Source organism: Battus philenor, unplaced genomic scaffold (genome assembly GCF_028537555.1).
Source record: "Battus philenor isolate CCGP_79_NKW_IND1 unplaced genomic scaffold, ilBatPhil1.0.hap1 SCAF_28, whole genome shotgun sequence".
In the NCBI taxonomy this organism is placed as follows: domain Eukaryota; kingdom Metazoa; phylum Arthropoda; class Insecta; order Lepidoptera; family Papilionidae; genus Battus; species Battus philenor.
The window spans coordinates 9190162-9215896 of record NW_027181691.1 but is presented as its reverse complement, the minus strand read 5'-3'; the positions used below and the strand labels follow the sequence as shown (position 1 = coordinate 9215896).

The 25735-nt window shown below is 33.7% G+C and overlaps 2 protein-coding genes across 2 annotated transcripts; one reads left to right on the top strand and one right to left on the bottom strand.

Moving 5' to 3' along the window:
- Positions 1–11337: 11337 nt before the first annotated feature.
- Positions 11338–13007, bottom strand: LOC137925847 (uncharacterized). The gene is made up of 2 exons (XM_068769309.1): positions 12848–13007; positions 11338–11735 (listed from the first exon to the last, which is right to left on the bottom strand). The coding sequence occupies exons 1-2, from the start codon at positions 13005–13007 to the stop codon at positions 11338–11340; spliced, it is 558 nt and encodes a 185-aa protein (XP_068625410.1).
- Positions 13008–15127: 2120 nt separating this feature from the next.
- Positions 15128–25511, top strand: Pp2A-29B (Protein phosphatase PP2A regulatory subunit A). Its single transcript, XM_068769324.1, has 6 exons — positions 15128–15495; positions 18967–19201; positions 19507–19693; positions 21524–21678; positions 23822–23939; positions 24393–25511. Exons 1-6 carry the CDS (start codon positions 15270–15272, stop codon positions 25242–25244), a joined length of 1773 nt encoding a protein of 590 aa, XP_068625425.1. The 5' UTR covers positions 15128–15269; the 3' UTR covers positions 25245–25511.
- The last annotated feature ends 224 nt before the right edge of the window (positions 25512–25735 follow it).

The window sequence follows — 25735 nt, the reverse complement described above, 5'->3', positions numbered from 1 at the left end:
CGCATATTTGAACTAAATCCGATCACTGTAACACTTTTTATAAAGCATTGAATAAAGAGCAAAAAAGCGGAAGCGAGATATTTGACAACCTGTTATTAATTCGAAATATTTATTATCTATCATAAAAATAATGCAGCAAATTCAACCGGCTGTCGCGCATTTTCGAGGCATAGAACGGAACTGGAAATAGAGGTAAGAAAGAAGATGGAGACTGAAAATATCTCCTCCTGGATGGGCAACAAAAACAGTCGCCCTCCGTTCCTGAAGTACAGGTGGAAGATAAATAAAAAAGTCATTAATAAAAAGGAAACAAATTAGGAAGGGTTGGGTTAGTAGTAAATTTTGTCTCGTATTTTAATTTTAGAAGGTAAAATTTATACTAAAGAACTAGAAAATATTGTAAAATAATAAAAATTAAAAAGTATTTATATGAACAGAATAAATAAGGTAGATAAATTGAGAGATAGTACAATTGATAAAACTGCTCTGTGATATAAAGAAATAATTTTGAGTATTGTTTTCAGAGCGGAAGAGAAGGAAGGTAGTGTGTATAAGAAGACAATCAATGCAGGGAGAGAAAAAAAATGAAAATAGTAAGTTTTACCTTACTATTTTCATTTTATTTTTCTATATAATATTTAACACAATAAAAATACCCTGCCCCTATATAGATAGGGGCGAACGAGTATGATTATAAAAAAACGACAGCCAATTTCGGAACAGTATAAATACCGTACATATATATAAGATTTCATATACTCGTATATATTTACTTGATTTTTTACACACTTACATGACGAGGTAAGCTTCTCTACCACCTTCGTGCGAACGTCGTCGTGGAATCTGAAATGAAATGGCCTCTTTCATAGATTTCCAATAGGAACGGTTGGATGCGGACTGCATCCAGCTTCCGACGACATTAACAAGGTCAGCTATTCACCTTGTGATCCACCTTCACTGCGCTTGCAGGTCCAGAGTTCGCAATCCAGAACCTCAAGGCCCCCGCAGTCTTTTCTGCGACTTGCCCACTTCCTTCCGGTGGGCTATATTTGTCACTTTCGTTAGTCTTCGATCTCAAGGAGTGATAGGAAACATAGCCCTCTCTCCGACGCATTGTTCGACTATAAGCTTGCCACTGTGGCTCAAAATTATGCGTAATTGTTTTAAATATGATTATCGTTAGTAGAATGTAAGTATTTATATATTCAACAAGCCTTGTGAATATATAAACAGGTTTAGCACGAGAAATACCTACCACGGAAAAAATATCATTAAAAATCAGAACGAAAAACACAATATACAATACATTCAGTAAGATGAAATTAATTTCGCTTGATAGCTTACTTCGGGTTCCTGCAAAGATAGCGTAGAAAGAATAGTAGGGGCTCTTCTGAATTATTCCATCATTTATCAGAGATGCGGCCGCCTATTACACCGACGTCTCGAATCCTAAAGTTACATTTGTTATTCACAAATATTCGTACAAATGTCCAGTGTCTGGGTACAGTGGACGATATAAAGGATGATCGCTTACAGGTGCTTTAAAAAGGTGAATATATATGCAGTGAATGAGCATACGCTGACAATTAATATCAATTATTTCCGTAAGAAGAGAGAACCATTACTCAATAAAATTAATTATCATTTCCTTCTGCAGACTGTGTGCTGCCAAAAAATATTGGCCTATCGTATTCCAATAGAAGAAATAAATGAATGTAAATATTTAAAACTGATCAATTTATACAGGATGTTTGGACATAGGTGTAAAAACTAATAAGCTTTTGCTGACAAATGAGTTATACCTTTATCCCTCTAAATCTGTTGCACCTAAAATGTACGTAAATGGAATCACCAAAATAAAATATTTTTTACCTTCGCAACAGGGGACCTTTGATGTCTTGTATTGTCACATTACAGATTATTAAAGAAGCACCATAATTTAATAAAATTTATATTACGGAACCGACACATCTTTTATATGATCAAACTTGACATTTCTTACTTTCTAGAATCAATTCTACTTTATAAATAAAGTGTAACAAAAAAGGTTCTACGACTTAAATTTAGTTTCGGAGAACTGCCTGAAATTTTATTATTTATTTACTTTGTTTTATTTTGGTATCGTTGGTAGTACCGATATGGCGTTTATTGAAACGGTGTTCATAAAGAAAAAATGTTGCACCAACGAATGTACAACATTTAATGTTCCTCTATTGCATACTAGATGGCGCTGATTGCATTATACATCGCGCTATGATAAAACTGGTTACACTAGTAACATAAAGAAATATTGATTTAAACTCTAATCTGGTGATGAAGATATGATGTAACCCGAACCTAGATTCTCGAAACAGCTCTAGAACTAAGTTACATAAAACGAGATTTTGACTTAACGCCCTTAGCTCTTAGCTCTTGCCTTTAGCTTTGGCCATTGAGGTCTGCGAAATCTGTAAATGTCAGGCAACAGTTATCTTTCATCCATATAAACAACTGGCAAAAATAACCTTCTAGTAAAAATAAATTGAAATTTATTCCATCATAGTGGTGGTATAATAGTAGTACGAAAAATCTGACATCGTCATTAAAAGAATAGGATATAGCGTTCACGTTACTTATTGCTGGCCACTACAGCCACAATACTTTTATTTTAAATCATTCTTGAGCGTTCAAATTCAAATTCGAACGCGTATTTGAATTCAGTCGCCATCAGTGATGAGGTCGCTGTTGTTGCGTTAGGTTCGTGTAATTTGTAAATACTCTTTGCACATGTGTGAATACACCTTCTTCAAACTTGGCTTTCATCTTCCTTGATAAAGTGCTCGGGTGATAAATCACTTCGAAGATCAGATACGTGCTTGTCTTCAAAAAGTCATTATTGTAACTGGAATACGATCGTTTAAAGAAATCTTATTAGCTCATTGACCGCTGCAATCACAAGCTCAAGTTAGATAAAGCGGTAGGCTTCATGCAGCTTCATGTAGGCTTCGCAAGCAGCATAACTTCAATCACATCTAATGCAGTCGATCCTAAAACATAATCTATCCTTTGTATTCTAGTCTTAAAGAAAATATTTTTTTTAAATTCGACTGTCATTTACTGCATAAAATGATTGACAGACCATAGTAATGCTAGAGATAAATATACCGACACTTATAAACCACATTAAAAATGTAAAAAAGCTAAAATAAATAAGACTTAATTATAATTTATTTATTTTAAATAGTTCTTTCAACATTTCAGCATTAAACACTTTTTCCTATTGTAGGCTCACGAAGCCCTGGCCATAATTACGTTATTAAGTGAATAAAACAGAAAAAACAATATTAAACGGCATTCTAAATAATATTTAAAATACACACAAGCAATCTACATTAAATTAGTCATAGATAAGACTTTATACTATCGTTACATTGACGTTATAGAAAAAAAATCAATTGAAATGCCACTTTTGCTTTTTTATAAATCGAACAGGGCTTATACTTACACGCCATCACTCATTCATGGCCCGTTCAAAAATAAATAAATTCGCTCGGCCAAATTCAATAAACCACTTGCAATGTTATTTCAATAGCCACAGAATAGCAAATCACAGCGAAATCACTCGTCTATAACTGCTAAACTGCCTATCAAACCACCCACAAGCTCCGACCGCAGATTTACTAACAATTTGTTTATTATTCTAGCCGTCGTCTTATAGACGATGTGGTAATGATGTACTTCAGTACAAGACTAATAACACAAGACTTAAATCGTGCCAATGTTACATACAAATTCTAAGGATAAAATTCGTTTATTCGACATTGGAACTTTTAACAGAACTTTTATTGATCGGAGACTTATTATTTTCTTTTTAATCTGTTTAATTTTTTACTTTCCTTCGCAAGGTGTTATAGTTGTGGAGAAAAAGCAGTAAGAAACTCCACAATAACACATTTTTTAATAAAGTTTAATACCGATTTACCACATATATACTTTATCAAATACAGCCTAAATGAAATCAAAATAATCAAGCAAATCATTGGCAAGGATTCTTGTCATTTAAATATTAATTTATTGAAGAAATAAGCTTTTCCGTCAATTTACTTTTAATACGAGTTTTGTATTTTGTAAATGGTAGTCATAAAATTTTTTGCGGAATTAAATAAAAAAAATTGATTTCTTACAATTAGAGACTTTTTGCAGTTGAAACTTTAGTACAGCGAGTTTTTCACAATAATTGCTTATACTCTCCACAGCATGAATGCAAAGACCGCGGCTCGCCGGTCGAATACTGGTGGCCCGCTGACAGCAAAAATATTATATATACTCTCGTACATTCGAAAAATATTGAATTCTATACCAGAATAAAACCAAAAAAATTTAATTACCTATACTTCTGGCGGCCGGCTCGCCATCAGTTCATGATTTGCCCGAGTGGCCCCTAGTGTTAATAAGTCTGTGCAACCATGCTCTACAGGGTGATTGATCTTAATATTTTAAAATGGGTAAATGCATAGCTCATTAAATATATGCTCAACAATAATTGATTTTAAAACATAATATTTCTAATTTTGAAGACGCTTTTACTTACTATATCATCATTATAATATTTATTACATCTGAAACTATTGATTCTCGAATAGTGTAGCCATATATAAAATTAAAAATGAACTAACATCCTTTATTTATCTGTCCAAATTTGTTTCTCCTTTTTATGTTGCTGCATTCGGTGTGATCCGCCGCTCATATATCTTAGCCCGTCCCTAGCGCGGGAGCTAACTCTGTTCGCATCTGTATGATTGAGAATGTGTAGATCGTACTCGAGGAACTCTGCCACTGCCACTGAAACTACGGTAGTACGCAAATCCGTTTCCCGTAATTTTGACAACATGCGTCAAAAAACGACTAAGGTTACAGCCTTTACGGATTCCGATAAGACCAATCGATCAAGCCGAAGTCCTGTCCTTCCAGGGACCACCGAATCTAAATGCTTCACGTGCATTTAGAGATGGTTTAAGCTGACGTGCAACCTTCACCAATCTTATCATCATGAACGCTGCCTTGAGGGTTGATGGCGGACTTATTAAACGGAGCAGCCGTGACTACTCCTCGTTTCGTTGCGCATACCTCAGTTAGGGCACAAAAAAGGGGTAAAAGTAATAAGAAAAGAACATGTGAGGAAAGAAAGAAGATATTGCCAGATATTATGCCGGACTAATAAAGAAATATAAATCAAAAAAATACTGAAAAACTTTGTGAAATCAAAGTTTGCGTCTCAAAAAATTATAAAGGAACGGGAAAAAAAATATTTTATATAAAAGGATGATTGTAAGTGACCGCTGCTCTTTGCCCGCTCGAACTGGCAAATTCTACAAATGCCACTTTAGCAACAGTGTAAGTCCGAGAAAAAAAAAACAACAGTCAGGTACATAAAATAACGTAAACAAAGTGATACACAAATACAGACACTATACTCTTCATAACATTTCTCTTCATATTCAAATCCTTTTCAGATCCGTCGCGCTGGATTGTCATCCATCATGTAAGTGACACAACGGAAGCTGTGCAAATGTCTGTACGTCTTGACACGTAGTAACCGCGCTCGCTAATGGCTCCTTTGTCACGCCCTATATATTCATGAAGCCTCTTTTTTCACACGAACAAAATACATATTTTTATGTAACCGAAACTATTTGTCGGTTGAATAATTCATAAGCTGGAACATATACAATATTCTAATGGCAGAAAGCTATATAATAATCATCGTTATCACATATATCCCATAGATTGCCAATAAGACCGGTTGGAAGCGACCTACGTTGAGTTCGTCGATTCGTGGTCTTCACTTCAAAAACTTAAGGCACTAGCGGCCTTTAAGTTACTATGTCTGTAAGTCGAAAACTATAGTAGCAGTGGGCGACACTGATTCTTGCACACATAACAAAAACTATCAAATTTTGCTAATACATAACCACAATCAAATGATAATATATCTAATAGGCTTCTTTTCAATTGTGCCATAGATAAAAAAAATATTGTAGCGAAATAATCAAACACGAAAGATTTAATACAAATTCACAAAACAACAACACATATGTCACTTGACGCCGTTCGCCATTTTTATATTTCATAATATTTTATGGCGTGAGACGCGGTTTTGACAACCGCCTACAAACCATACGCCGCGCGTCCTTAATTTTTGCACATGCGTAGACTGATGGATTGACTGACAAGCGAAAGCATTTTGACAACTGATTATTTCGCTACATTATATTTATATATACATACATATATATATTCCGAATAACAAATCATAGCCATTCAGTTTATTTCAATTAAAAATGTAGATAATTGAAATTAATCAATAGATAATCATTGGAACGCGTTGCAGAATATTAAGAATTAACATATAAGTCGCTATTACACATTATTTTTAAAAATTCATAACGATCCAAATTTAAAAAAAAAATGACCTATTGTAACCTTTTTTCGTATTTTGACAGTTTGAAAACGCGCGAAAGCTATTGTCAACCATATACATAGTGATTAGTTATAAGTGTAAAATAGGTATGTCAAGCACAAAAGCTACCTCGGACCAAATAAACAATGCTTTACTTTAGGTGGGCTGCAAATTCAATGATCATAAAAACAAATATTTTCATTTTGACTAGTATATCAATAAACATAAATAAAGTTAAATTATTTTTACGTCTTGAAACTTGACATCTCTTTTTTATCATATTTCAATAGAAAATTCCATTACGTATATGTTTACTTGGTCGCAAATAGTTATACTCGAGCCACAAGATTAATACCCCTGGTGTCCAAGGTATAAAGAGGTGAATGGATAGGTAAGATACTTTCCTTTAATATATGCCTATCAAAAAACTAATGGTTTTATAAATATTCAATAAAGTACTCATAATATCGTAACAAAAAGCTTATTATTTCATATTGAAATTAATTATTGTTTATGATCTGTCCCTGCAGACTGCACTGTCAAAAGTTAATGACCTGTCATATTTCAAAATAAAAAATAAATGGATGTATCTAATACTGTGTCTGTCCATAGACACTATTATAATTAAAAATAAACAAAATAATCCTTTGAATTTGGAATCTGTCATTTTTTTATGATTGTTCATTGTATTTTCTTATTTTCGCGCCAACATACTGCAAAATATTTTATGATGTTATAATGGAGTGAAGTGATAAAGAGAACCATATCGCTGCAATTGCATTACATAAAGTAGGTAAGGTGCTAAACACAATTTTTAAAATCCTCCATACGCTTGTATCAGAAAAACTCCAATTCACAGCACAGTAAATAATTATAATCCACTTTCCACTAGACAACTTATCACTTCGATGGTTATCTAACGAGTGACCGAGCTCCTGACTCAATAATCAAAACGCTGTTTCAACCCCACCACTCTCAATCCTTTTACCGGAAGTTGTCACAAAAAAGTGACGGGGTCGGGAAGTGTTGCCATTTAAGAAAAATAAAACTACATTTTATAAAATTAAGTCAAATGTTTATGTACAGGGCTATTGGCGGGTGCAATGAAACCACCTCTGTTTGTAACAAAGTAACAGTAAGGGAAAGAATTCGAAGAAATCCTGTCTGGAAGCCAACAATTTTTTCTCAAGAGATAAATATAGCGCGTCGAAATGTGTTGCGTATTTTGAAAGATGATTTAGGGCTTGCTGCCTATATGATGCACACTGGTCATATCTTAATTGATAATTTAAAAAAGAATATGGTGGTAATCTAAACAACTACTTATGTGGTACACAAAGTTTTTGATTACTGACGAGAACATTTTTACAATTAAGCAATATTTTAACAAACAAAATTACTGTATGTATGATGAAAGCTCTAAAGTAGCCCGCCAATTGATGTACGTAGTACAACGTGGACATTTACCGACTTCAGTGACGGTTTGGTGGGATGTTAGCCATAAAGGAATGACAAAGCCATATTTTTTTGAAAAAGGTATGAAAACATCGGTACAAATGTGTCAAGATACCATTCTTGAACAGGTAGTTATGCAATTTAAGATCACCATGTTGAAAAACGAGGAATTGTCTTTTCCGCGTGACTAGGCGCCAGGTCCACCCGATCTTGGTTGGAAATTAAAGTTCCCGAACTCATCGGAGCTGAAGACTGTCCGTCATCAAGCCCTGATCTTAATTAACTGGATTATGATTTATGGTTAGTTTTAAAGAGTAATGTTTACTCTAAACGCCATAATAATTCGGAGTCTCTCAAACAATCCATAGGATTGGCAGTGTAGAATTTACCCATAGAATGAGTGCGTGCTGCTCTTGATAACTGGCTTCAATATTTAAAGGAATGTATTGCAGCCAATGGAGACCACTTCGAATAATCTTTATATATTTATAATGTTGATAATGTATTAAACACATTGTAAATAAATGTCACGTAAAATAAAAATGTTGTTTATCTTCATAACAAATATTTATGGCAACACTAATTATACTTCAAAGTGATCACTTTATAAAAGATGATTGGAAATAGATGTAAAAGCTTTGTTTGGTGTTTGAATGTAAAAATTTTGCTTATAAATGAGCTATGCATTTACCCCATTAAATATTATACATCGACACCAACCTCCTTCCGACAGGGTGTGGATATTTTTCTAATAAAAAAAGTTACAAAAAAGTACTAATAGTGTAAAATCGTTTACATAAATTAAAATACATTGCGCTTCAGTAATCGGCAATTTTACTTAGCCAGCCCTTAAAGCAGTAACTCGACAAATTATACTAACGAGCGAAGTATTTAGCTATAGAATGTTAAAGTTTGCTTTTCTTTCTTAACTATCGTAAGGTTAATTGTCTTTATACGTGTGTAAAGTTTGGATCTTTAATTTGAAACTTTCCCTTTTAACTTGTCTGAATAAATCAAACACAATTTGCAATAAATTACTATATGGTACGCTCCATCCAAAAATCAATGGTTATAATAAAGCGAGAATTTTTTAAAAATGGAATTACTACATTTTAAAATTAATTATTATTTACTATCTGTCCATTCAGACTATGCTTCCAGAAATTTTCACGTAAGGATAATGTATGGGTAAGGATGATGTATGTTTTTCTTTTAGCCGGCAAATAAGCTATACATTCACCACTTTTAAACTATTTACACATAAACCAATGATCTCGTATAAAATATTTCTTAATAAGGTTATGATGTAAATAAAAGAAATGAATTTCCTCTGTTTATATACACACAAACCCTTGTATAAACAATTACACAGATATCCCATAAATATTTTAAAAAAATGTTTACATTTTACATAAGGGGCACACCTAGTGTGAAATTTTCAAAAAATCGATTTTTTTTTTAATTCAAATTTCGATAGGTTATATCTTTAAAAATAACATTCTAAATTTTGAATCGATATCTTAAATAGTTTTTGAGTTACAGCCATTTAAAAGAGGAGCCGCTCGGCAGTTAGGTAGTTGCATTGGCTACGTGACATACCTGAGCTACTGTTCGGAGTCTACCGTCTTTTCCAACCTTTGCAAATAGGATTCCGGTTTCTATTGTGAAGATGTAAATATTTAAATATAATTATTTCGGTATATTTTTCGTTTACTGCCACGTCACGTATTTTCGGAGCCAGATACATTTAGTTTTATTCTGACCGTTGTATCGAGTACTTCGTAAGCGCATTTTATTTAATTTAAAATGAGTAAACAATCTTCCTATTTAGATCAAAAGGGAACTCACGATGTTCCCAGATACCGAACAAAAACAAAAAAAACGAAAATTTACAGAAAACCAACATACATTTGAGCAAATACAAGTACGTCCGAAGAGAAACTATTGCATAATAATGATGAGAATATTGTGATTGACCCATCCCATGGATATTGTATTCTACAGTTTGTTTCAGTTTTTAGTGCTATCAACAATTTAGTGATGTGCAAAACTTGTCACAGGGAAATTACTTTTAATCAAGCAAGTCCAAGAGGCCTGGGGTTTAAAATAGCTGTCATTTGGGAATGTGGTAATTCGTACATTAATTCTGGACCAATGATCGATAATGCATTTGAAATAAATAGACGTCTTGTTGCTGTGATGCGTCTTTTGGGCGTCGGAATAAATGGGATCTTAATTGATCTTTTTTACGGACTAATGGATCTTGCAAGCAAATTTTACCATCAAACTTTCGATGGATGTTTTAAAAATTTGTGGACTGCAGCCGAAACCGTTTGTAAACTAAGTATGCAACAAGCTCTTTTTGAGGAAGAGGAAGGTGAATTATATGGGCCTGGAATAGCAGATTAGCCGTAAGTATGACTAATCCATTTATAACAGTAAAAACGATCATTTTATCTTTAAACGCGTTTTTCTCGAAACAGCATTTTTCGAATTTGCTGGAGTGATTACTCGAAGACAAATGATCCGATCGCTATCAATTTTTTTCCACATCTTTCTATATAGTTCTCCATACGATGACCCTCCAGTTTTTTGATCTGATCAAAAATCGGATTTTGGTAGGCCAAAAACGACCAAAATTTTGGGTAAAATTTAACTTTTTTTTTCAACATGTCGCCATTTTGTCAATTTTTGATTTTTTGGTTTGCCCGAGGGTCATCGTACAGACAATATGTTTTTGTATAACGAGAATTTTTTTTTTAGGTTTTATCAACGGAGAAGGCTGCAATCACTCCAGCAGTGGAGGACCTTTTTTTTTTGCGCCGCCGGAGATCGCGTGTTATTTCAAAAATATTTAATATATTATTCCAAAAATTTTAATGCGTATTCTCAAAACATGTATAAATACACCCTCAAAATTTTAAAACTATTGATTCACAAGTTTTTATTTTTTTTATTGTTTATATTTTTTTATTTTATTTAATTCCCAAAAATCGCCATTTTTTTTTTGGCTGTCACACTAGGTGTGCCCCTTACGTACGTCACCTGTCATTCAAACCGTCAAACTTTTTAATTTACATTTGCAGTCAAGATAGTGCTGCCATAGTAAAACAAAAGAATTATTTTTAAAAATTCAATTTAGTTTTACTACAATATAACAAAAATTCTACTAAATTTGTGTATTATTTTCTCATAAATTATTTCATGTCAACTTGTAGCTTTTCTATTCAGAATTCAACTTTTTTAATTAAGTTTGTATTTTATTAATGTTATATGTATATTACGTTAAGGGTTTTAAAAAATGATAGACACAAAAGAAAAATAACTGTTCTTTTATTAATTCAATTTTTGCACCAGCCATTAATTGTTATTAAGAGTTCTTAGAAAAAATAAGATATAAGTTACATAAATTAGCGTGACAAAATTTCGATAGTCATTAAAATCTATGAAGGTGTTTCTATCCGTACACTACTCACTCGGTATGCACAATATTCCATCAACGCCAATCCAAGCGGATACATAATCTTAGGCCCCATCTGTGGTGCTAAAAAGTAAGCAAAGATGGCAGAGCCCGCCGTGAACCATCCCCATTCTCTATTATGCTCAAAAGAATAATAACATAAAGATATAATATTGCAAGCAATCATCAAGCTCCCGAGTTCCACATTGTCTTTTTCCGATAAAGAGAGGGCGAAAGGTAATATACCAGACGCTAGATGTAAAACACTCAAGGCGTCATTACCTCGATACAAATCGGCCATTAGGCACGGCAATGCGAGATATTTTGACGCTCTGTAACTTATAACATATGCACGTGCAAAATCATTGTTGAACTTTCCACCTGAAAATAACAAAACGAATATTAAAAAAACGATAAAAACCGTCGTGTATCTGGGCCTTTTATTCAATTTGTTATCTATGCAATCTGTATAACAGACAAACCGGTTATAGTTGTAAAAGCTTTGTAGTGATGAATATACATCTGATTTGTCTACAAAAAGCTTTAAAACTTTTACGCCTATATAAAATAATAACTCTAAAATATATTACAATCTTGTATTATTTCTATAAATATGGGACAAGCTAACTTAATAACTTCTGGCAGTATTGTCTGCAGGGATAGATAATAAATAATTATTAAATTTAATATGTAGTGAACCTAATTTAAAAAAATGAACGAATGTATTTTTGTCACGTCATTTATTATTTCTGAAACCATTAATTTTTTGGATAGGGACACAGTTTTAGCAAAGAGCGACTAAACATCTTGTTGACAGAGAACGGATTCTAATAATGTCTGAAGTCTACCAGGATGCGGATTGACAAAGGTCGCTACAAAGAACCATTCATAACCCGCACTACTGAGAAATCCTTTCATGATATTATACCCACAGGAGTATTGATAGCTATGTAACTTGGTCAGTACAAGTAGGCTGCTACTATGTCGCGACCACTACCTTTATAACTTCCTCATCTTCCCGCCATGTACTGATACGGGTTCGGAAACTAGAATCCTGTAATTTTATATAGTTCACGGACCCCTTCGTTCCGTGAACTCGTTTCCGATGAAGTTGTAAAAGCCACAAGGCTAACAGCAAAAACTTCACATGAGACAATAGACAATAGGTCAGTACAAGCATTCCATAATGGTGTTCCGCGCGGAATCATGCGGTCTTCACACAAAAGTCTTTATTTTCAATTAGAGTAGAAAACCGCTTCTACATCTAAGGTTCTTTACGCTTAAATACGTATACAATATAGCGTGTATTTTAAAATTCGAAACAATAAATAACATTATTCACTTTATTTATTATTTAAAACCTTGAAAATCTACAGTAAGTTCATTAATATTAAATTACTATGATATTCACTATAATATTTGAATTATGAAGTTAAATTCAAAATGTGACAAAAAAAAGTCAGTCAGTCAGTCAGTCTGGCAAAAATACTTACTCTGATAATGCATGAAACCTATTATACCGTGTATAAAAAAGTTTGCGTGCATTCCTGGCTGCGCGTATCTTGAGGAACGCGAGCTGATCCCTCGTCCGGCGACGCATGACAATATAACATGAGCGATGGAAGCGTTAAGATCATCTTCGTCTTGCCCCATTAGCAATTAATAATAATTTTATAAAAGATTTAAATTATTAACATTATCAAAAATTGACAAAACATAAATTATATGACATAAATAGAAAAGTATAAATAATAGATGTAACTAAAATCTCTTTTTTAAGGCTTAAAGAAGTCAAATCAAACCATGGAGTTTTTAATAAGTACAGTATAAATTCTTTCTGAAATAAAACTATGTGAAGCGGCTGTTTCATATGAAAAGCTCAATCATCATCCTTTTGGGTCGGATTTAAATAATTTATTGTCATAAAACTTATACATAATTACTTAAAATTAGACAATAAACTATATTACGAATGTTATAACTATTTGTTATTGAATTAACGATTTTTTTTTATTGGGCGGATAGATAATATATAAAATAAAGCACACATGTTATTTAATTTTGTTATTAAATATTACAATAACATTACATATTTTCAAATCAACATAGTTTTCTTTACGTAGTTTGTTCTGTCATTTGTGTTTTTTTTTAATAGTAGTTATCTGTATTTTTGTTAAATGTATAAAAGAATGAATGGATTTCAAGTTATTTTTTTTATTGTTGTAATACATGAATAACCTGTATTGTTACTTTAAGTTATAGTATTTGAGTTATTTGATTTTTTTTTCAATCATAGGAAGTCCATTGTTGGACAAAGAACTCCCTATAGATTTCCAATAGGAGCGGTTTGTAATAGCCTGCATTCAGCGTCCTCCGACGACATTATCAAGATCGCCTGTCCGCCTTGTCCAGTACTTGTATTGACAAAATTACAGGGCTATTTATGTATCTATGGGAATAAAGGTTTTTGACAGTCGCGCGGCGTATGAAACATGGCAGCACTTGTCAATGCCGTTCACTGATACTCGAAGCGCGATCAGTGCGTTTTTTTTTAAATTTTCCTATTAATTCTAATTTGTATCGCTAGGGTATTGTGCTTACAACGTATTATTATCCTTACGTTTACTAAAAGCATGTAGTAAGAAGAGAGTTTTCAGCTATTTGATACGGAACTTTCTTCTCTGAGCATAAAATATACAATATAAGTATTACATAATACAATACAAAGTTTCTTGTAGTTTAATTCAAACTCGCTGAGTACGTAGTGAGCTACAGTGTGTTAGATGTCTGTAGGTTTAAAAGAATGTACCGGACCGGCTTATCAAACGATTCTGTAGTAGATTCTTTCTTGAGGAGGTCCAAGATTTTTCCAAAGAGTCAGGTATTTTGAATTCAAAATGAGAACAATATCTGAGTGATTTTATTGGACATTATCAGTGAATTAAGTTAAATTCTCTAACTTTTTTATCAGAGTATATGTTTCTTGTTGATTTGAATCACTTTTTTCTATAAAGTTATAAAACTAATTGTACTTCTTTCGGTAAATGTTGCCTGCATGTAATAAAATTACATGACATAAATATTAATATTTTTAACCTTATAAATAAATTAAGACTAAAAAAATTATGATGTACAATTAAATCGCGAGTTTGAAAAATGTTACGCAAAATGTTACAGTGTATCATGAGAAAAATTACATGTTAAGATAAAAGACCTAAGCAAAGAAAACATGTGAAACTATTAAATACACTAAAGTTAAAAATATGAAGAAATTTAAGTTCTTAAATAACAAGTTTTAAATTTGATGGTAGTAATGAATATATTTCTTTAACAGAAATCTTTATATGCTTCAATGTCTGGCATCGCTGTAAGTTTACTAGAATTAAATTGGTATTTTTTAAAATTAAGGATTAATTTTTAGAAACTCCTAGAGCAAAGTAGATAGTAATATTATGTATTATATTTATGATGAAATAATTGCTATTTTCTGAGTGCTGCACCAATTACCATAAATTTTTCTCAAGAGATTTCAAATAGCCTTTCATAATAATGATACACTTGTTAATGGTTTTATCTATAACAAGTTAAAATAAAGATGCATTTTAATGTACCGAAAAAAGTGAAACTTCAAGAGTATATCTACATTATCCAATCACAAAAGTAAACTATTCCTGAGCAGGATTACTTGTTCGTATGGACTTTCCTCCCATGGATATCATTTTATGCTGGCATCCCTACTGTACATGAAAAGAAAATTTTGTCTATGGTCCTCCTATAGACAATCGAAAACTAATGCTGCCATTTTGCTTTCAAAAGTAGAAGAATTTTATAAAAATAACGACGTAAATCAGTGTAGAGGTTTATAACTCGTGTTCGAAATAAAATTACTAAAAAAATAACCAAAAGTTAGAGAAAATGGCTGCCAGCGACTCTGGGACAGATGAGTCATTGTACCCAATCGCGGTACTGATAGACGAACTCAAAAACGAGGATGTACAGTTGAGACTGAATTCCATCAAGAAGCTGTCTACTATAGCTCTGGCGCTTGGCGTGGAACGCACCCGCTCTGAGCTGATCCCCTTCCTCACAGACACCATTTATGACGAGGATGAAGTGCTGTTGGCTTTAGCAGAACAACTCGGTAAGTCTTCACTATATTCCTTTATAACTAATCTATAAAGTATCAAGTGAGATCTCTATTTAGCTCAAAGTCGTCAGAGTAGAAATCCATACATCCTGCCGGTAACCGAATATTTCTTAATTAGTCCAAACTAACTTCGGACAAGAGGCATGTTTAGGTGCTTGGCGTTAGTTTAATTATATATAAATAAGTTCTGAGTCAATTCAACAAATTTATCCCAAAAATATATTGAAATTGTCAACCCTTTATACATTATATGGTAAAATTTACATATTAAAATAAAAATAAAAATATAAAAACTGATAATTATGACATACAACAACAAATGGTATCTCTAAATATTAGCTTAATTTGATGTTTGTCTTTGTATGAAGATTTACAAGATTGCCTTACTGTGAAGCCTGCTTTTCACTTTTAAATAACTAATAACAAAAGAGTTGAGGCAATCAATGAGTCACTAATAGATAAATTATTAAAAAGATCTATTTAAGAAACTTGTTTGTATGCCAGGAAGAGACATTGGGATAGTTGGTTGCATAATGTACCTTATGTTATTTCATGTAAAAAATTATATTCATGGATATATCAATAGAAACTATCAGGGGGACCAGAAAGTAATATCGCTTTCTTAAGTTCAATTCACATTAATACATTATTAAAAAGTATATATTTCTAATCAATAATATATTGGCCTTTGATATCAACATCTTTTTGCTATCTAGTATACAAATTTCCAATGCTGGAGTGGTAAAAATCAATCTGTTTTTTTATAAATTATGTTGACAGAATCCACATTACTTTCTGGTCCTCCTAATATTTTCAAAGCAATAAATATAGGGCTCATTTTAAGAAAAAAGTTTCTACATCCTTTTCCAATCATGTATATAAATATATAAATTCTAATTTATACAGGATAAAGTGATCAGTTTGAAATATGGCCATAAACATCTGGCAGTCAAGTCTTTAAGGACAGATTTTAATAAGAAGTAATAAGAATTTTGAAAATACTTTTATCTTACTTCATTATCATTACAATATTTATTATTTTGTGAAACTAATAATTTTCAGATAGGATGGAATATATCAGACTGCAAATAAACTTTTACACCTATAACTAAACACTTATATTAAAATCAAAGTCATTCAGCTAAAACCAATATAGAACTTCAACTCTTTGGGTACAAAACTGTCTAATTTTTTTCTATAGGACTGGATAATGTGTTTAAGATATCAGACCAAAAATTAAACTCTTAGGTACATTGGATAGCTGACATACAACCTTCACATATTTTTCCTAGGAGTGGATAAACTTATTTGTGGTTAGGCACAATTCTGATCATTCTATTTTATCTTATAACAGTCATAGTAGAAGAATCATTTACATTATTTTGGTAAACATTATTTGCGATACACTGGCCTATTATGTCAAAAACACCACAAGCAAATATTTTCTCAAACAAATCCGTACCCAATGGGATAAATAATCTGTATTGGAAATACAAAAATTATTGAATAATATAAATTGTTGTCTTAAAATATTACACAATAATTTATCGCTTGTGAAGATACCTTAAAATTTATTAATGCTTACTATTATAAAATTCATTTTACAATTACCCAGAGAGTCACTACTGGATGGCTGTTGACATATGGAAAAGTAATAACAATTAAAAATAGAAATGAATTACACCTTTCATAAAAACATTTGAAGGTGACTTGGTTTTCTAACATATCAGCATAATTGGAAATTTTTGTAAAACATGCCTTACTATATATAATATTAAACATGCCATTAGAAACACTCTTTCTCTGAAATAGTAACAACTCCATCAAGTCTGTTGACAAGAACTGGTTTCTTACCAAAGATTGTTTGGTTGCAAATATTAGATATGTTGTAGTTGAAGTGATAGCTAATTATAGAATGTAGTTTCTAAAGCATTTGCTTTCTATAAAATTATATTTGAAGGATAATTATACCTATTTGTTAAACCCTTTGCTGTTGATGCCATGGCTGCATTCATAAGTTGTCATAAAAGTCAGTGTCATTAGGAGGGCAGGAAAGATTTCTGGAAGCAATTGCTTTCTATAAAATTATATTTAAAGGATAGTTATACCTGTTTGTTTAACCTTTTGCTGTTGATACTGCAACAGTGGCTGTATTCGCAAGTCATTGTAAAAGTCAGTGTCATTGAGAAGGAAGAAAAGATTTCTGGATCAGTAGAAGTAGTGAGATCAACAGAAAGTTAGCCTTTCAGTATATCACATGTTAATTTAAAATAAAAAGAACTGTTCATATTACCAAATTTGTGTTCAAAATATAAAAATTCTCAAAAATGGAAGAATTTAGGAATGATTGTGAAGATAATGAATTAGTTCTAACTAATTCATTAGAATTAGAATTTGAAGTACATAATGAAAATGTGGACAGTGAAAGTGATGACAATGACAATTACATAGTTCCTCCTAAAAAACAGAATTGACAGTGACATGGAGAATAGTGAAGATGATTATGATGAAGAAGTACCATTAAACACTAGTTTCAATGAATTCTATGTCTTCAAATATCCTTATTTTTGTTTTAAATCTTCTAAAGGAGGAATAACTCTGAAAAGTTAAATTTGCTTCGTCTAGCTGGTACTCCCATCAGAGAAATTTGCCAAACGCAAAGGGTTAAAGGTTGATTGCTTATAAGTTCAAAGGGGTGAATGTATAACCGGTTTCAGCCCATAGACTCAATAGCCTCCCCAAGGTATCTATAGGGGAATATATCATAATTACCATGCTTTGCAGGCATTAGTTATCGCAGTATGGTACTATACACATCACACATGGTACACCTATCCTATGGATACTTGTTTGTGAACAGTGGTAATCCTATATAATTAATGCACAAACTGAATAATAAAAGTCTCAGTCCTCTACTGCTGGCCTAACACTGCACATACATATCCCATTTGCTATTAATTAATGTATTGTACACCATGTCTAAAAATCAATGATTTTAGAAATTATTAATAACGTAATGATAATATAATAGTAAGAAAAAGCATTTTCATAATTCAAATTACCACAATAATTACTGTTTGCCATCTGTCTGCAGGTTTATTACTGCTAGAGGCTATTTACTTGTTGCATTTCAATACAAAATAGGTGTGCTTTTAAGTTTTTTTTGCTGAAAAATAAGCTGTACATTCTCACCTTAAAGCTTTACACCTATAACTAATCAACCTGTATTGTACTTCTGTGCAGATAGAGACTCAGTAAATAGTTGCTTTTTTTTAATTATTTACTAATTACACATTGAAGATGCCGTCATAAGATATTGCCAAAAAACTATGCATCCAGTTATCCATTTGATTTTCTAACAGAAGATAATTAAGAAGATATTAGTGGAGTTTTTGTTATATAGAACTACTGCTGATTATAAGTATATTAATATTTGAAATACTACTATACTAAACTATTTTACAGGCAACTTCATCAACTTAGTTGGTGGTGGTGAATATGCCCATTGCCTGCTGGCACCACTGGAATCACTTGCCACAGTTGAAGAGACCGTAGTCCGTGATAAAGCTGTTGCATCACTGAGAGCGGTAGCTGCACATCACACTCCACAGGCATTGGAACAACACTTTGTTCCCCTTGTCCAGCGTCTTGCTGGAGGTGATTGGTTCACTTCCAGAGCATCAGCATGTGGACTATTCAGGTATATAATAATAATAATCTTTGTTTCAGGAATAGTAAAGTATACAATATAGCTTTACAACTAATTGCCATAATCACACTCAACATCCACATCATCTACTGTGTTGCCATGTTTATCTGCCCTCTGCTGTTGTAGTCCAAACTCCACCAGTCACTTTTTTATGTTGTCTACCGTAGCCTGAAAGCATGCCATGCTTTCTCTTCATGTCCCTTGAGTACTATTTCACTTCCCTGTCACAAATGACATTGTTACAGTTTTCATGAATTGTTTATACCAGTCGCTATAAAGATATTTTCCTTTCCCAGCGTGTGTTACACTCGCGTGTCGGCCCCGGTGAAAGCAGAGCTGAGACAGCACTTCCGCTCGCTGTGCCAGGACGACACGCCCATGGTGCGCCGCGCTGCCGCCTACAAGCTGGGCGAGTTCGCGCGCGTCGTGGAGGTGGAATACGTGAAGAGTGACCTCATACCCATGTTCGTCTACTTGGCTCAGGTACACTATACCTCACATTGGCTTCACTGAAAGTACTCCAGTGGCAACCACGAGTCTATATAAACCAATACCTCACTTTGCGTCGTAGATACATTCCAAAAAAATACGACGCAAAGTGAATTAAGATTTTCTATAGCAAACCATGTAAAGATCGAAGATAGGTTCCAGGGCTGTGTAAATATTACTACTTTCAAACTAAATTGGACAAAGTAAACATTTTAAAAACCTAAAATTAAAGAAAACGTATTTAATTAAAACAAAATAAACCATTCAATCATTTTATGAAAAACAAAATTAAATTGTTATATGTTTGCTGAACAGCTTTTTTTTTCAACAAGAAATAAATTTCCTTGTAGCAATTGATAATCATAGCTACCGCCTGGGACACTTTTAAACTCCTTCTGCTGTCAGGATCGATTTGATATAAAGGTGTTCACAAAAATTGGTTTGATAGAGTTACTAAAGAATTTCGAAGGGTTTTCGAGTGGTGATCGCGAGACGGTAGACACGGCGTGGGATTGCCCCCTCTAGGTGGGCCGACAGCATGGTCACGTGGAAAGACACAGGATACCGGCTGCACTAAACTGATCATTATAGCAATGTTTGCAGGAAGCCTATGTGTTATGGTGGGCGTCTATAGTCTATAGCAATAAGAATTAAATAATTTGTAAAAGGACAAATGACATAGTGACCAGATAAGAAAAGGAGCAATATTTAGCCACTTCCGCAAATGCAGTGGTAATCGTGTAACAAAGTGCACCGCTCGTCAGCCCGCTGTTAAATGCGCATACGGCAAACAATGCGAATTACACAACTACAACCATTTCACCCAACACGTGTTTCACCCCTCCCCACGGGGCATCTTCAGGAGTTATGTTACACTGATTAGTGTCAAACACAGAGCTCTGACTCTCTGTTTGGCACGTGCGAAAGTGGCTAAATATTGGTCCTTTTCTTACTTAGGATGGACTTCCGTAAAATAACGCCTGATTTCATTAAATAGTGACCAGTTCAAGACATAGTGTCAAATATTCAATAGTTAACATGGCATATACAAGTTGGTTGACATTAACATTAAAAGCATTCTTGACATGTTTTATACAGAAATTCCAACTTAAAATGAGATCTAATGGGTGATGAAGTTATAGCTAAAAACTAACAAGATTAATAGAATTCATATCATTAATGTTTGAAGTACATATATTTTAAAGGGTAGTAATTGCAGTCCTAAATTTAATGAAAGCTGCTATATTCCTATCTTAAACCTTTGCAGTGGCAAGAATATCCTATCTTAAGACAAGGGTATTGTATTGTAAATAAGTATAAATAATCCACAAAAACAATTTAAAAAAGACTACATGCTCATTGCATTAGAAATGGGTCAAGTTTCAAGAAATATTTTGGAGTCTAGAATATTATGTTAATTTTTTTTTACTTTGCATTTCTCATTCCTCTTTGTGTAGTCTCTCTCCATATCTATATAGTTACAGATATTTAAGGGAAAATTAGGAAATAGAAATCTTACTCAACAACGTTAGATAAAGATATTATTTATTTATCTAAACAAGTCTAAAAAGTAAACTAACATAATACCCAAATTGTTTTCTATTTTGAAAAAATCTGCATTTTTCTTCTCTCAAAAGCATATATTTTGATTTAATTTTAATTTTCAATTTGTGGTTTTATCCTTGTCACGACATAACAACCCCATTGTCACCATAATAAATGTTCACCATTAACCATTTAACAATAACTGTGGAGAGGTTAATCTGCATAATAAGTAAATGTATTTGTAGGAAGTTTAGATGGTGTAATATGTGTGTTTTGCAGGACGAGCAAGACTCGGTGCGACTGCTGGCGGCGGAGGCCTGCGCGGCAGTGGCTGCGCTGCTCCCGCCCGAGGACATGGAGCAGCTGGTGATGCCCACCGTGCGAGCGCGGGCGGGAGACACCTCCTGGCGCGTCCGCTACATGGTCGCCGACAAGTCAGTCTCATTTCAATATTTATGATCTTTAATGAAGAAAGTCTTTAGATGCACTTCAGAATCGATTATGTACACTTTATATGTAGTAAACTACCAAAGGCTCAAAATGCTGTTCTGCTGAAAAGAGCCAGCCAGAAACTAAACAGTTGACTTTTTTAAAAGAAATTTAATAATGTTTTATTTGTACATTAAAATTTTAGCCATGCAAATGAGACTACAAAACAAAGCTTATTTGAGTTTTTTAGTTGATCAAAACATGTAAATGTTAAAAACCTTAAATGCCATAATGAGATTTATTTAATAATAAACTTTTAATTTTAGATTTAAAACTTCAATCTGATATATCCTGTAATAACTTCATTATGCACTGGCAGGCCCATGAATGATTTGTTAATTTTTACAAGATGAAATTTGGGAATTAGAAGTTTATTTTTATTTTTTGTGTTTATCTTTTGTCTGTGTTTTTTATTTAAATAAGTACTTTTTTAATTGCAAAGACAGATGGTCTGAGTGTCTTAATAATGAGTGTTGTTGCAACTGATCTGCATTCTATACTACCTTCAATAACTTGCTGTTTGTAGTGTAATTATTGAAATACTGTATTTAAAAAATTCTTTGAATCACTTCTATTCTGAATTAATTCCCAAAATTAATTAAACTCATTCTTTCTATATTTTATAAACCAACACTAGTTTTTTTCATCAGTAAAACAAAAGTTTCTGTGTTTTAAGGGTCATTTAAGCTGTTCATAGAAAATAGTGCACCTTGAAACGGTGTGGTACATCTTCAGACCAGATTAATTAAATATGTAACATCCTGTAGACTCATCCTAATGCATATAAAAAATCAAATCCATCCTATGATAAAAAGCTTTTATACCAATAACCAAAAATTGTAATTGGGTTCATACTTTGAAATATAATTGGTCAAGTGTTTGGAGGAGGGTGGGTTTGTATTGTTTTGGTAGGTAAAGTAATATTTTACCTCCATTCATTTCTGACCTTACAAATTTCCAAGAAACTACAAGCTGTAGTGATATTTCCAAACATTTAAAGAATTGGAAATACACTAAACCATAGTTACCCAACCTTCTACGCACTACCAATCTCTTGGCAAAACAAATATAACACTGCCCCTTTTAAAACATGGCTAACTATACCAGTTTATTCTCATCTATTTATATTCATATAAATATGTTAGACTGTTCTATAGAATATTTATTTATAATAATATTCAATAAGTTTCAATTTACCTTGACATTGAAAGTTCAAGTGCTCTTTAGAGGGCGATACCGCCCTCGTTGCGTACCTTATGTGACAGCAAGCTATTAAAAATCTTAGACCGATGCTATATAAAATAAATATGTTTATTCTCATTTGAGGGTAACAGGGACAGTGAAATGATTATTAGTTTTTATTTTAATATTGCCCATCTCAAGTGACGGTGGGCAGGGCACATCACATCATCATCGTGCAACCAATGACCGTTATTTTTTTTTTTAATTTAATGGAAATAACCCCTATCTTGTGGTGGGACAGGGTCTTTTTTGGGCAATTTATTTTTTTTCACCTTTTTTTTATTTCCGTTCTCTGCTTCCATTCTATACATGATCTTTCATTCCATTTTTTTATACCACATTTCTTCTTTCTTACCCTTTTGCTCTGTTCGTCTATCATTCTTCCCTTTTTCTTTTTACATTTTTTGATTTATATTTTTATTTTACATTTTTTTTACACATTATTACTTATATATAATTATTTCTATCACAGTTTTGTTTCTATTTATGTTTTTAATCTATTTATCTTTTTATACTCTGTTTGTTTTATTTCTTTCTATCGCCCTTTTGGCGATCTCTTTACAAAGGGATATGAACGCCTGTTTGTCATCGCCGCCTATCAGGGAGGGTATTGTCTCCTCCCTGATTTCAACGCCAGACCGGCACTCGAAGCCGACCGTTATATTCGAAGAGTTCTCAAGAGGCGATTATGAGTGGGTAGACGCCATGTTTGTTGGGACCTCAACTAGGTGAACCGACAACATGGTGAAAGTCGCTGGATGTGAGCAGCACAAGACTTCATCGCGGCGATCTTTGAAGGGACCTCCCCCTTGCAGTGATTTTGAATTTAAAATATTTTGGTTGCAGGTTCGTGGAGCTGCAACAGGCTGTGGGCCCGGAGCTGGCGCGCTCCGACCTGGCGCCGATATTCCACGGCCTGCTTAAGGACACGGAGGCCGAAGTGCGCGCGGCTGCAGCCGGAAAAGTTAGTAATATATAGCCTTACCATTCATTTTATCACAAACTATTCAAAAGGGGTCACGATCTTCAGACAATTCTGGGTACAGGCTTTTTCCAACTAATCCTATTGCAGCAGGCCTATGTCCAGTGTAACCTCTCAAACAAAATTTCTTTTGAATTTATTTTCATATACAAACATTGTACAATAGATAAACTCAATATCTTATAGGTATTTTTACCTATCGACTTAAGAGCATTTTTACAAGATATACTAGTTCCTTCGCAATTATTTTACATATTTCTGACAGGCGTGATATTTATTATCAAAGTGTATCGTCTTCTAGATATTAAATTCTCGACGGACCTAAGAACTTTTGTCCAAGTTCCTGACAATTAGGATAGTAAAGTTTAAAATAGATAACCATTTTCAGATTATTTCCTTTAGGACTTAAGAGTAATCTAAACTCGCATTTTGCAGGTGAAGGACTTCTGCATGAACCTTGACAAAGCTCACCAGGAGCACATCATTATGACCATGATCTTGCCCCAGATAAAGGACTTAGTCTGTGATCCCAACCAACATGTGAAGTCTGCCCTTGCATCAGTTATAATGGGATTGAGCCCAATTGTGGGCAGGCACAATACCATTGAATATCTGTTGCCACTGTTCCTTACGCAGCTGAAAGACGAATGCCCAGAAGTGAGGTTGAATATCATATCAAATTTGGAGTGCGTCAATGAGGTGATTGGTATTCAGCAGTTGGTGCAGTCGTTGCTGCCTGCTATAGTTGAATTAGCTGAGGATACGAAGTGGCGTGTAAGGCTGGCAATCATTGAACACATGCCACTGCTGGCTGGCCAGCTGGGTCAGGAGTTCTTTGATGAGAAGCTCACTGGGCTGTGTATGTCGTGGCTCGTCGACCACGTGTACGCCATTCGGGAGGCTGCAACCCTCAACCTGAAGAAGCTGGTGGAACAATATGGAGCGCAATGGGCCGAGACCAACGTCATACCCAAAGTGATGGCGCTATCCCGCGAGCAGAACTACCTGCACCGGATGACTTATCTGTTCTGCATCAACGTGCTGTCTGAAGTCTGCGGCAAGGATATAACCACCAGGGTCCTGCTGCCTACTGTCCTGACTATGGCCGATGACGAGGTGGCAAATGTTAGGTTCAACGTGGCTAAAACACTTCAAAAGATGGCGCCGTTCCTCGACCCCGCCGTCATCCAGCCGCAAGTGAAGCCCGTACTTGAGAAGTTGAACGTGGATCCCGATGTCGACGTGAAGTACTTCGCCTCGGAAGCGATCGCCGGCATCGCGGGTTAGCTCCGACCACACTCGTCTTTAGTTAATATATAATCATAAAGTTTAAACTTAAATTAGACTTGTACAAAATTCGCAAGCTTGGAGACCGCAGCAGCGCCCGCGAGGTCGTCATTCCAGTGTTACGCGTACGAAAGCAATTGAGCGGTTTGTACGCGCGAGTGCAAAGTATATAATTAGTTTGCCGGTCGTCGGTAACTTCACTTTAGACGGCATTTAATCTGCACACAATAAACTGAACTAAATTTATTATAATAAATGTAAATGTACTATAGCTAGTTTTATTTTATTACCTCTAACATTCATACTAAGTTTAGGGAGTCTTCGCAAATAGAATTTGTTATAAAATCTCTTTGGCTGTATCTGGCTGGTTATAATGACATTAAAAAATAAGTAGTTTTGTTTTTATCACAGCAATTGTCATTTGTTTCTTTTTGTAAAAATGAATGTAATGAAGAATTTGGATACTTTTAAAAATTTTACTTAAAAAAAGA